The sequence below is a fragment of the Oncorhynchus mykiss genome, chromosome 7 (genome assembly GCF_057628025.1).
Source record: "Oncorhynchus mykiss isolate SJ-2025 chromosome 7, ASM5762802v1, whole genome shotgun sequence".
Taxonomy (NCBI): Eukaryota; Metazoa; Chordata; class Actinopteri; order Salmoniformes; family Salmonidae; genus Oncorhynchus; species Oncorhynchus mykiss.
This window is the reverse complement of record NC_143028.1, coordinates 66,177,877-66,192,108: the sequence shown is the minus strand read 5'-3', so window position 1 is coordinate 66,192,108 and position 14,232 is coordinate 66,177,877. Positions and strand designations below refer to the sequence as shown.

General features: G+C 42.9%; 1 protein-coding gene across 1 annotated transcript; it reads left to right on the top strand.

Moving 5' to 3' along the window:
* Positions 1 to 921: 921 nt before the first annotated feature.
* On the top strand, positions 922 to 5,966 carry LOC110528428 (uncharacterized). Its single transcript, XM_021610482.3, has 2 exons — positions 922 to 1,278; positions 2,591 to 5,966. Exons 1-2 carry the CDS (start codon positions 1,086 to 1,088, stop codon positions 3,559 to 3,561), a joined length of 1,164 nt encoding a protein of 387 aa, XP_021466157.2. The 5' UTR covers positions 922 to 1,085; the 3' UTR covers positions 3,562 to 5,966.
* Positions 5,967 to 14,232: the final 8,266 nt, after the last annotated feature.

The following is a 14,232-nucleotide window of genomic DNA, read 5'->3' as shown; positions in this document are numbered from 1 at the left end:
GCACGACAAAGCCTATTCCCCCTCAGGAAACTAAAAAGATTTGGCATGGGTCCTGAGATCCTCAAAATGTTCTACAGCTGCACCATTGAAAGCATCCTGACCGGTTGCATCACTGCCTGGTACGGCAATTGCTCATTCTCCGACCGCAAGGCACTTCAGAGGGTAGTGCGTACAGCCCAGTACATCACTGGGGCAAAGCTGCCTGCCATCCAGGACCTCTACACCAGGCGGTGTCAGAGGAAGGCCCTGAAAATTGTCAAAGATCCCAGCCACCCCAGTTATAGACTGTTCTCTCTACTACCGCATGGCAAGCGGTACCGGAGTGCCAAGTCTAGGACAAAAAGGCTTCTCAACAGTTTTTACCCCCAAGCCATAAGACTCCTGAACAGGTAACCAAATGATTACCCTGACTATTTGCATTGTGTGCCCCCACCGCAACCCCTCTTTTACGCTGCTGCTACTCTCTGTTTATCTTATATGCATAGTCACTTTAACTATACATTCATGTACATACTACCTCAATTGGCCCTATCAACCAGTGCTCCCGCACATTGGCTAACCGGGCTATCTGCATTGTGTCCCACCACCTGCCAACCCCTCTTTTTACACTACTGCTACTCTTTGTTCATCATATATGCATAGTCACTTTAACCATACCCACATGTACATACTGCCTCAATAAGCCTGACTAACCGGTGTCTGTATATAGCCTTGCTACTCTTATTTTCAAATGTCTTTTTACTGTTGTTTTATTTCTTTACTTACCTAAACACACACACACACACACACACACATACTTTTTTTCTCCGCACTATTGGTTAGAGCCTGTAAGTCAGCATTTCACTGCGTACGTGATTTGACTTAATTGTGAACAAAATATGCAATTCACTCTCCGACCTGTGAAGGGCAGCAAAACGAAATAAAGCGTCTAGTACGTCTGCCGGGAAACCACACGAAGAAGAAGAGTTAGCCTTGTTTACAGATACAACATGAAAATGTCTTTGCTGTTTACCTCGAGGGGGATGGCTAGCTAGCCAGCTTCCACAGAAAATAGGCTAAACGTTTCCACTTTACTTCCCCTCAAAATGTCTAAAATGCAGCGGTTACAGGATTATCTAAACGAGCGATTAACAGCGGTGGCTGTTGAGATATTTGGGGCAGTGGAAAATACCATAGCAGAGTACCAGGAAGAAATCTCCCGTTCGAAGGAGGAGATCGATCGTCTACGGAAGCTGCTGGATTTGGTTTTCCAACCCGACATAATGTTACATAGAGCAGGTCAGTAGTGAATTATGACCGCTGCTAGATCAATCAGTGTGATTGAACCAGTCAGGCCTGGTAATCAACCGATTAACCAACGTTTGCTGATTCTACTAAACAAAAATATAAACGCAAGTGTTGGTCCCATGTTTCATGAGCTGAAATAAAATATCCCAGAAATGTTCCATACACACAAAAAGCTTTTCTCTCAAGTTTTGGGAATAAATGTATTTACTTCCTTGTTAGTGGGCGTTTCTCCTTTACCAAGATAAATCATCCACCTGACAGGTGTGACATATCAAGAAGCTGATTTAAACAGCATGATCATTACACAAGTGCACCTTGTGCTGGTGACAAAAGGCCACTCTAAAATGTGCAATTTTGTCACACAATACAATGCCACAGATGTCTCAAGTTGAGGGAGTGTGCAATTGGCATGAGTTGTTGCCAGAGAATTGAATGGTAATTTGTCTACCATATTCCACCTCCAATCTCATTTTAGAGAATTTGGCAGTACGTCCAACTGGCATCACAACCGCAGACCACGTGTATGGATCTCATGTGGATGAGCGGTTTGCTGATGTCAACATTGTGAACAGAGTGCCCCATGGTGGGGTTATGGTATGGGCAGGTGTAATCTACAAACACATAGCATTTGATTGATGGCAATTTGAATGCACAGAGATACCTTGATGAGATCCTGAGGCCCATTGTCATACCATTCATCCGCCACCATCACCTCATGTTTCAGCATGATAATGCACGGCCCCATGTCGCAAGGATCTGTACACAATTCCTGGAAGATGAAAATGTTCCAGTTCTTCCATGGCCTGAGTACTCCCCAGACATGTCACCTATTGAGCATTTTGGAATAGTCTGGATTGACGTGTATGACAGCATTTTACAGTTTATGCCAATGTCCAGCAACTTAACACAGCCATTGAAAAGGAGTGGGAAAACATTCCATAGTTCCAACATTCCACAATCAATAGCTCAATCAACTCTATGTGAAGGAATTGTGTTGCGCTGCATGAGGCAAATGAGGATCACACCAGATACTGACTGGTTTTCTGATTCACGCCCCTACTTTTTTAAAGGTATCTGACCAACAGATGCATATCTGCATTCCCAGTCATGAGAAATATGTAAATTAGGGGCTAATGAATTCATTTCAATTGACTAATTTCCTTATATGAACTGTAACTCAGTAGAATCTTTGAATTTGTTGGATGTTGTGTTTTATATTTTTGTTCAGTATATATGAACATTAATATTCATTTGAACTTGGCTCAGAGCTATTGAATACTAATAATTTATCCTATCGTCTCAGATCCCCAGCAGCTCACATTTCCTGTACCTGGAGAAGTTCCCCCTGAGAAGCAGCACTGTGAGCAGGAGTGGAGCACCAGTCCGGGCCAGGGCGACCCAGAGCCCAAACAGATTAAAGAGGAACAGGAGGAGTTTGGGACCAGTCAGGAGGAAGAGCAGCTTCAGGGGCTGGAGTCTGATACCAAAGAGTTCATATTAATTTCTACCTGTGTGAAAAGGGACCCATCCCAGTCCTCACATTGTTACCAAATCCATACTGTGGAGAACAGAGATAGGGACTCTCTACCCACCAAAACAATTGAACAAGACATCAAAACAGAACATGGAGAGGCCTACGGAGAATCCGAACCAAACAATGAATTACAGCCCCTCTCTCCAGTAAATTCAGACTGTTCTGCAGCTCAGATTGGAAACAGTGAAAGTGACAATGGTGGGGATGGTGGAGGACTAATGTCAGGGTTACAGCCACTCAAATCAAAGAGAACATTGACAAAGAAAGGACAAAGCTCTAAGATCAGGGAAGCCAGTGAGTTGAAAGTTCCATTGAGGGCGGCTCATTCAGGGGAGAGACCACACAGGTGTCCTGTCTGCAGGAAATGCTTTCTGAAAAGTAGCATTTTAAAAACTCATCAGAGAATTCACACTGGCATGAAACCATATTGCTGTAATGTATGTGGCAAAAGTTTCAGAGAAAAGGGAACCTTGACAGAACATACGAGAAGTCACACTGGGGAGAAACCATATCAGTGCAAAGATTGTGGCAAATGCTTTATCCGGATTAGAAACCTGACAGACCATATGAGGATACATACTGGAGAGAAACCGTATCAGTGCAGTGATTGTGGCAAATGCTTCAGTCAGAAGAAAACCCTGACCATACATATGAGGACAGTACACTGGAGAGAAACCGTATCCGTGCAAAGAATGTGGCAAATGCTTCAGCCAGATGAAAAGCCTGAAAGGCCATATTAGGATTCACACATGTGAGATGCACCATCAGATGAGAGACCATATAAGTGGAACCATGTGTGTAGAATGCTAAAATGCTAAAATCTAAAATGGCACCAGCGAAGACATCACACAGGAGAGAAACCACATTGCTGACTTTGTGGTAAATGCTTCACTTGTAAGAACTGAGGAGGAGAATGAACCCAGAGGGATAAACATGACAGTGCTGCTGGGGCAAAATTGTACTCTCCCTTGTAGGAGGACCTTTCCATTGTAAAACACTGATGTTTCATAACCCTTCTGAGCATGGCACAAATGTATATAATATGTTTTGTAAAACTTAGTTATTTTGGTTTCCACAGTAAGATTTTTACATTTGTTCCAACATTAATCCTCTCCCCCACTTGGACTATCCCCTATAAAGTCACAGCAATCTAGTACATTGGTGTTATCTAAATACATTAAAGGATGTTTACATTTTGAGGGTGTGATGATCAGGGTTGGGTTTAATTCCATTTAAATTTCAGTCAATTCAGGAAGTTAATTGAAATTCCAATTCTCCTCAACACTTTTCAATTATGAAGATGTGGAATTGGAATTTGGTTTATTTTCTGAATTGACTGGATTTTAAATGGAATTCACCCCTGGTGATGATCATCCTATGTCATCATCACTTAATATAAAGCCTTGCTTATTATATAAATGACCAGACATGACAAACGGTTTATGATAAGAAGCCCGATATGTTGATAGTTGATCACCTGGGAAAATAAACGCGTTTGAGATTGAGGGACTTTTATTCATCTGGACCGGCGCCCTGGTAGTCGTGTTTTGCACCATGTGAAAGTTGATTGCATTTGTTTTGGAACCGTGCTGCTGGCATGAGCCAGGTTCCCCATTCAAAGCCCACGGTGAAGTCGGCTAAAAACAAAAGTGACGTAATTAACATGTGGCATAATGAGTAGGATTCTGTGTTTTCACATGCAGAGGTGATTGCTTTTGATAAAAAAAAAACTTTATCTGCCTTCCCAATAAAAACTAGTTTGACAATTCAAACATCATTTATGGGAAAGAGATTTATGTTCTGGCCGATTCACCATGCTTCCTTGTTGGCGACATGACCAAGCAGTGCAGATGACTATTTCATTTGAGAAGAGTGCTTTTTCCTCACCGCTTTTGTCCTTTCATGTCATGGGCCATAAACTGCTGCTTCAGCATAATCGAATCCGCCCATTGGCACGTTGGAAATTGGTTTGGCGACAAAACCTTCTTTAGTGCGTCTCTGATAATATTACTCTGTCTGTTAATGCATTTAACGATCAGAAAGTTCAACTAAAATGTGATCATGTGTAACATTTAAAATGTGAAGGCTAATTTAAAGAAATGTGAATGATTACCTTGTTTATTCCTGTGATTTGTTGAGGGTGGTCTGTCCATTTCCTGATCAGAGTTTGACAGGTAAACAGTGGGAGTGTTCGAGTGCATGGTTAATTCATGGTACGGGGTACTCGGAAGTAGCATATTCCTGGGAGGGACTTATAAAGCATGTTGTCCTGGGAGGGACTTATAAAGCATGTTGTAGCACCTTTATAAGTCCCTCCCGGGAATATTACACATGTATTGTAATAGTTGCCTTTGTCAATTGATCACCATTTTGTGAATGTATTCTCATTGGCCGTTGCATTATGGGTAGCTGTATTTAAACCTTGCCATTTCGTTGTTTGAGACAGGACAGAGCCAGGAAAAGTTGGCATGCTGCTGTTTTAATTGACATTATTAGCCTGGATTTTTATTTGAACAAGCTCTTATGTGGAACAGTTTATGATCCTGTTGCAACCAACAGTCTATTTTGTTTTGTAAATATTGTAAAACTTTGCCCACTATTTCCTCACTGCAAATAAAAAGCCTCACCATGAGCAGAAAATCAGCTTTATATTGTCTTGCCGATTCCGGTTAAAAATCCAACTGCTGGGTCACCCTCAGGGAGGGGAAAGGGCATGCTACATTTATACCTGTAGTAGGAGGACAAACAAACCCATCAGGTCAATGATATTGGCTGAATGTATTAAGGGATAAGCAGAACAATGCATTTTTAAGCATACATGTATGTAGTTACCTTCCTTTTGCTTAGAATTATACACAATACATTTCAGTGACTGTCTTGTAGCTGTACTAAAATCAGCACATATTTTGTTTCATGCAGAAGGCACCTGGTTCAAATGTTGGACTGTCACCTCACCAGCTCTAGTCTGTCATGACCTCTTATGTCTGTGTAGTGTGTTTGACACCACTGCATGGTGTTCTTTCTCATAAACCTGACATGGCATGGCATTACATGGACTGGGGCTATGTTGTTCTGAGTATCTTAGAGTGGATTGGTGTATCATGCTTCTTCTTAATAAAATGTTATTTTTAATTAGTTTATCATTTTTACGTTTTTGTTGTCGGTTATTTTTATAGATTTGTTTGTACAGGGGCTCAAATAAATTGAGTACTTTCTCAACCTTTATTGTTAGTCATACATCAGGTAGAGTTGTAGGATATTTCACAGTGAATATATATAGTGGAAAGTTAGTCCACAACTTTTGCTGTGTATTTGATTTGCATTATAGAATTGGAACACAGCCAGGTGGAGATTGTTCATTTCAGATGCGCTACATTTCCATTACAGCAGGTGGCGGTATAACAATTTTACCTCGTGCAGGTTCAAAAAGACAAGCCGATATGGGGGGTGATTCATGCCAGAATTAAGTCTCGTGAAGCTACTGATACCTCTCACCAAGTCCTAGCGCCATAATAATAACGGCATGAATTAACATGGACTGTCAATGGAGACAAGTTTGTTTGTAAAGAGTCAAACTGCCGACGGTTTCACAACACGTGACACATACACGTCATGTAGACGTGGTGTTCACTTCTCGTAACGTGTCATTGACACGACAGGTGTCAGTTTGCGTGTAAGTTTATTATGAATGATCTCACCATAAAAGCCTTAACGTCTACATGTGTTACGTGTTAGTTTGTGTCTGTTCAGTTAATCAATTTCATTTTCGATTTAGCTAAAATAGGCCTAGCGCCCCAATGCAACAATTATTAGGCTAGTTAATATTGCAGCCATCATTACTGTGTAGATAGGCCTATTTCTCGCATCAATACAAACACAAGGGCTTCTTGGTAGCCTAGTGTTAGAGCGTTAGGCCAGTAACCAAAAGATTGTTAGATTGAATCCCAAAGCTGACAAGATTAACATTCTTTGTAGTTTTGCCCGAGCAAGGTAGTTAACCCACTGTTCCCTGGGCGAGGAATACGTGGATTTTGATTAAGGCAGCACCCTGCAACTCTCTGATTCAGAGGGGTTGGGTTAAATGCGGAAGACACATTTCAATTGAGTGCATTCAGTTGTACAACTGACTAGGTATCCCCTTTCCTTTGTTAGAGGTAGCCTAGGTCTCTAGTGGCCCATTCAAAACAACTCGGAAGTCGACAATTTTTCTTTTGTTTTGAACAGTCATTCAACTCAGAATCTCTGGCATCTTAGGCAGTAGCCTAGTGTTTAGAGTGCTGGACTAGTAACCGTAAGGTTGCAAGATCGAATCCCCAAGCTGACAAGGTAAAAATCAGTCGTTCTGCCTCTGAACAAGGCAGTTAACCCACTGTTCCTAGGCCGCCATTGAAAATAAGTATTTGTTCTTAACTGACTTGCCTAGTTAAATAAAGGTTTAAAAAAAGTATTTCAATCCTTCGCAATCCTTCGTCTATACAAGTATTGCAATCCTTCGTCTATACATTTGTGGAGATGTCTTATGGTTAAAAGCAGGGTTCCTATTGAGAGGGTATGTGAGGATATAGGCTTTGTTATAGAGACGTGCAAAAAGCATATGCTACCACTTGTTTGCTTAGCCATAGGAAAAGCAACGGTCCAGATTTTATACAGCAATCTATGCTATAACAATGACGTTGGGCCAATTGTGCGCTGCCATATGGGACTCCCAAACACAGCCTGGAAACAAACCAGGGTCTGTAGTGATGCCTCTAGCACTGAGATGCAGTGCCTTAGACTGCTGTGCCATTCGGGAGTCCCAAGCATGTATTTTTTGTTGGTCCTGTCAATGTTGAGTGATCACACATGCCTCAGCACAAATAGGTGACTTTGCCTGCTTGCAAATGTGTGCTAAAAGTGGGGATGTTTCATAGTATTTCTGATTATCTTAACTTACCAACACCAATTCATTTTATTTTACACAGATATCCACGGAACCACAACTGCCATATAAGGCTACACTCATATACAAAGGTGCTATCTATAAACTAACAGGATTCTTCCACTGTCCACATAAGAGAACACTTTTTGGTTCCAGGTAGAACCGTTTCTGTGTCTAGGTAGAACCCTTTTGGGCTCCATTCCATAGAGGGTTCTACATGGAACCAAACCTACTTCTACCTGGAACTAAAAAGGGTTCTGTTTGAACCCCTTTCTCAAAGAGTCTCAACCAGTTTAGCCTGTTCAGTTTACACCATTTGATTCTGTACTCAAACATCTGCCTGGTATTCAAGATAACATGCAACAGCACCACCACCTTTTGAAGGTTTTCGTCAACCTCTGCTCAGACTTAAATCGCCGTGTTCCAAGAACCTCCACCAGGGGTGACTGTAGTATCCTCAAACGGACAAAAAGGAGACGCAAGAGGTACCCCACACTCATTTTAGATCCCAAGGGGTCTTTATTTTCATACTGTATGCTCTCACTCTCATCACTATTTCCTTTGCCATCTTCTAAAGTCTTTACTTGCATACATACATACACACAAACATACACACATACATACATATACACACACATACTATAGCATCTTGCTTACATTTCAGGCATCCAGCTGAGGCCTTGGATGGATCATGTTACACTGAGATGGGCACAGGGGTATATGTACAGTCATTTTTAGTGTGGTGGCACAGTCGTTGAACAGGAGAAGAGGATGTGGTTACTTGTGGAGGGAGAACAGTGAGAGGGTGGTGGGTTGAGCACCTGCAGTGAAGCTGATTGGTTGCTCTGGTTCATCACATCTTGGCTAAAAGAAAGAGATTTAGAAATTAGTTTGACATTGGCATAGTTCAACAGCTGAAAAGCCTTCATTAACATACTCCCAGAGATAGCAATACATGCAGTATTCACTGAATAAAGTAGGATACCGTTGTGATATTGTCAGGCATGATTTTAGGTATTCGATTGAAGTTGCATGTTGTACCTCGTTTCCCTTCAGTGAAAAGTAGTTATTTAATTTACAATTGAATGAATCCATTAAATAAATAATACTAGCACATCAAATTATGTTATTGTACACTAGCCTACTGCGCTATCGACACAGTAAATAATATTGCCTTCGTGCTTTTATAAACAAAAAAATATTATTTTCAAATAAACCACATTTGCCTTAAAACGGTAGCCCTAAATATTTCCTTACGATATCACAACTCAAATATAGCCCACTTACTCTTCAATTGGATCAAGTACATCTGGGTAATTATTTTCATCGTCTCTAATGAAACTATCTGGGGCAGACACTCAAATCGCTTCTGCAGCTTGTAAAAAATAAAAATAAAAATGAATGTCTGTGTCGCCGCCGAGCTCTCAAATATCGTGCCAGTCTCTCACTCTATGAACTGTCACCGCAATCCAGATTCCTTGGGACGTTCTTACCCTGAACCCTAAGTTAACACTAAACTTAACCAATGTACATTTATACTTGATAGAGGTATGGACATCCCGAATAGCACAAACCTCTGGAGAAGTCTATGAACTGCTCTATTTGATTGAAGGGACATCCCAAGGATTCCGAATAGCACCTATGAACTCCTCTGAAAGCCGTAGACACAACTTTTATTGGTTGTCTGATGTGGAACTGGTAACAATACAGTCTGTGATTGGCTAACAACATTTAGATCTGTATACAGCTAGATAAGATAACATACCATGCCATGAGGTGTTGAGGGAAAGACAGATTATCTATAGATTGGGCATCATCTTCTCTAGGCCATTAGCGATAACAGGAAATACACAAGCCGTAGGCTACACTATAGTGTGTCTGCTTGCAGTCAAAAATAGTAAGTTTCTAACATTTATGGTTAAGATTTAATTAATATAAATGATGTACATTATGAATCTCATTAACACGCGATGTGGGCATCACTCAGACATTAGTAAGGCGTTGGTATCATGTCAGCTGGTACGGTTGCCTAGGCTTATATATGTCCCTTATCACCCCCCATACTATAAACTGATATCTTTGACTAGGAAGCATTTGAATTGTTTACACTGGCAGCACTCTTGCATGCACGTCACGGCAGCAACATTAACCAGATCCTATCCGCATTTATCCTTCCGGCTTTTGGATTTCGCCTTCAAAATAAAAGTCCGCTGTAAACAATATTTTTTTTATTTAACCTTTATTTAACTAGGCAAGTCAGTTAAGAACAAATTCTTATTAACAATTATGGCCTACCCAGGCCAAACCTGGACAATGCCGGGCCAATTGCACACCGCCCTATGGGACTCCCAATCATGGCCGGATGTGATACAGCCTGGAATCAAACCAGGGACTGTAGTGACGCCTCTTGCACTGAGATGCAGTGCCTTAGTCCGCTGCGCCGCTTGGGAGCCCTTAAGTGCTGTGCATGATACAAAATCTATATTTTTTGCATAATGCAAAAACTAATATAACTCCATGGGGAAAACCTCAAGGATAATTGCTACTTTCTTCATAAGATTTATAAGATAAAGAATATTATAAGGTGGAGCACATTGAGAAATAGATGGAGCTTAAGTAAATGAATGTCAAGAAAATAATTGCCTACTGGTAAAAATAAAATATACAATTAAAAATAAAACAAAATAATCATTATTTTGACTGTTTGATTCTTGTTTATTTATATAATTGTATCATGTCATACGTAGTAGAAAGCGATGGGTTAGAAGAAGCCTACATAATCAACCCATAAAGACATTTTTGACATCTATATATGGGCAGCTATGTAAACGTTAACATTGATTTATCCTGCAATAGATGTCGTTCAATTGGTAACATACATTTTTGTCTTCATCTAATGCCTCTTAAGGGGAAAGTAATATAAAAGTAACTGAATGTAATCCGATTACAATTTGACAGGTAACTAGTAATTGTAACGGATTACATTTAGAAAATAACCTACCTAAACCTGATGTTATACCATTGCTAGCACATCATTTATTTTTCATCCAATGTGCTTTTTTCCAATGTGCTTTTCACAGCTATTATTACATTCTCAAAACGCCACCAATTGCATGCTGTTCCAGGTACCTTAGGCAGAACATCTATCCGCATTTATACTTTTTACAAGATCAAGGTACACATCAATTATCTTACCACTGAACCAATCCCAATTGCTTATTTAGTTAAAATCCTCAGTGGTTAATGAAGATAGTATCCTTTGAGTTGTTAGGAATGTCTTTATGTTGAGAGTAATCACATTCCTTGCATTTGCCAGTGCTTAAGTGAAGGATGTTTTTTCAGACCAAAGTGGAGAACCTCTACATCTTATGCTGTCATATGCAACTAGACAAAGTGTGGCTTTGTGCAGCAATTTGTTGAGTAATTCGAAAACTATAGCCAACTGACACTTTTGTCTTAGTGCAATTTACATGCCAAAGCTGGTCATGACTAGTGTACATTTTCACAAATGGGTATTCCTCTGAAAATGTGACTATGCTGGAAATAGTATATGTATGTTTGCTAAATATGCAAGGTAGTGTAAAGCTTTTAGGTAATTTGCCGTGTCCATTTTTACAAGCAAAGTCTATGGGGCATGGGTTACATAAAAGCTTGAATGTTTACAGAGAGCCATTTGAATGTCTAGATATATCACATGCTCTGTCCTATTCCTTTGAACCAAAAAGGTATTGGCCTATGCTTTCTGCACAAATATCCCTCTGTTCTACAATCAGTTGTTTTGTATTCTAATCAAATTATCTGCTAAACATTCACAGTCTAAGAAATTTGCAGGTAGAATTTCCTGAACAAAATTTTCAACTATGTCCTTTGCACCATTGTAATGAAGTTGCTCTATGGATTGTGAAAATATCCCGAATTCAATGCTTCAATGTCACGATCGTCGTCACGGAAATGACCGGACCAAGGTGCAGCGTGGTGTACGTACATTTTCCTTTATTATAAATGTCACCAACAAAACAAGAAACAACAAAAACGACCGTGAAGCTTACTAGGGCTATACAGGCAACTAACAAAGTCAACTACCAACAACTAAGGTGGCAAAACAGGCTGCCTAAGTATGATTCCCAATCAGAGACAACGATAGACAGCTGCCTCTGATTGGAAACCACACTCGGTCAAACACACAGAAATACAAAACATAGAATGCCCACCCCACATCACACCCTGTCCTACCCAAATAGAGAAATAAAACGTCTCTCCCCCCCCCCCCCCCACCTTCTCTGTAGGCCCCGGACTGGGGACCCTCGTTGCAAGCCCTGGACTGGGGACCCTCGTTGCAGGCCCCGGACTGGGGACCCTCGCCGCAGGCCCCGCACTGGGAACCCTCGCTGCAGGCCCCGGGCGGAGGACCCTCATTGCTGGGGCTCCGGACTGGGGATCGTCGCTGGAGGCTCCAGACTGAGGAGCCACTCTGCAGGCGCCAGACTGGGGACCCTCTCTGCAGGCCCCGGACTGGGGATCGTTGCTGGAGGCTCCGGACAGGGGATCGTCGCAGGAGGCTCCGGACTGGGGATCGTTGCTGGAGGCTCCGGACTGGGGATCGTCGCTGGAGGCTCCGGACTGGGGATCGTCTCTGGAGGCTCTGGACTGGGGATTGTCGCTGTAGGCTCCAGATTGGAGACCGTCACTGGAGGCTCCGGACCGCGGATCAATACTGGAGGCTTCGTGCCATGGATCCTCACTGCAGGCTCCGGGCCATGGATCATCACTGGAGGCGTCGTGCCATAAATCATCACTGGAGGCTTCGTGCCATGGATCATCACTGCAGGCTTCGTGCCATGGATCATCACTGGAGGCTTCGTGCCATGGATCATCACTGGAGTGAGGAGACGTATAGGCAGCCTGGTGCGTGGTGCTGCCACAGGGCTTACCAGGCTGGGGAAACATACAGGAGGCCTGGTTCTGGGAGCAGGCACAGGACTCACCAGGCTGGTGAGACATACCGGAATCCTGGATCTGGGAGCAGGCACAGGACTCACCAGGCTGGGGAGACATACAGGAGACCTGGTTCTGGGAGCAGGCACAGGACTCACCAGGCTGGGGAGACATACTGGAGGCTTGGTTCTTGGCGTAGGCACCGGATACACTGGGCCGTGGAGGCGCACTGGAGGTCTCAAGTGTAGAGCCTGCACAACCCGTCCTGGCTGGATGGTTACCTTCGCCCGGCAAATGCGGGGCGCTGGCACAGGACGCACTGGGCTGTGCAGACGCACCGGAGACACAGTGCGCAGAGCGGGCGCAGGATATCCTGGGCCGTAGAGATGCACTGAGGGACAGATGCGCTGAGCCGGCACCATTCGTCCTGGCTGGATGCCCACTCTAGCCCGGTCGATGCGGGGAGCTGGAATGCAGCGCACCGGGCTCTGAACGCACACTGCAGACACTGTGCGCTCCACCGCATAACACGGTGCCTGACCAGTACCACGCTCCCTACGGTAAGCACGGGGAGTTGGCTCAGGTCTCCAACCTGACTCAGCCAATCTCCTCATGCGCCTCCTCCCAAATAAAAATGGGGGGGCTGCCTCTCGTGCTCCGCTGTGCCAACTCCTCGTACTGTCGCCGCTCTGCTTTTGCCGCCTCTATCTCCTCCCTTGGACGCCGAAAACACTCCAGCCTTTGCCCAGGGTCCCTTGCCTTCCAAGATCTCCTCCCATGTCCATTCCTCCAGAAAATGCTGCTCCTCCCGGCCACGCCGCTTGGTCCGTTTGTGGTGGGTAGTTCTGTTACGATCGTCGTCACGGAAATGACCGGACCAAGGTGCAGCGTGGTGAACGTACATTTTCCTTTATTATAAATGTCACCAACAAAACAAGAAACAACAAAAACGACCGTGAAGCTTACTAGGGCTATACAGGCCACTAACAAAGTCAACTACCCACAACTAAGGTGGCAAAACAGGCTGCCTAAGTATGATTCCCAATCAGAGACAACGATAGCTGCCTCTGATTGGGAACCACACTCGGCCAAACACACAGAAATACAAAACATAGAATGCCCTCCCCACATCACACCCTGACCTAACCAAATAGAGAAATAAAACGGCTCTCTCAGGTCAGGGCGTGACATTCAAACTGTGAAGTGGCCTTTTTAAAGAGAGGAGACTGTTTCACTTGGTCAGCTCTAAGTAATCTCTTATGGCATTCAGAAAATACTGATGTAGTATTCAGAAACATTAAAATGGGTAACACTTTATCCACTGTGTGATTTGTATTTTTTGTATTTATTATGTATCCCAATAAGCAGCAGCTACTCTTCCTGGGGTCCAGCAAAATTAAGGCAGTTTATACAATTTTCAAACATTACAATACATTCACAGATTTCATAACACACTGTGTGCCCTCAGGCCCCTACTCCACCAGTACCACATATCTACAGTACTAAATCCATGTGTATGTATAGTGCGTATGTTATCATATGTGTGTGTACGCGTGTG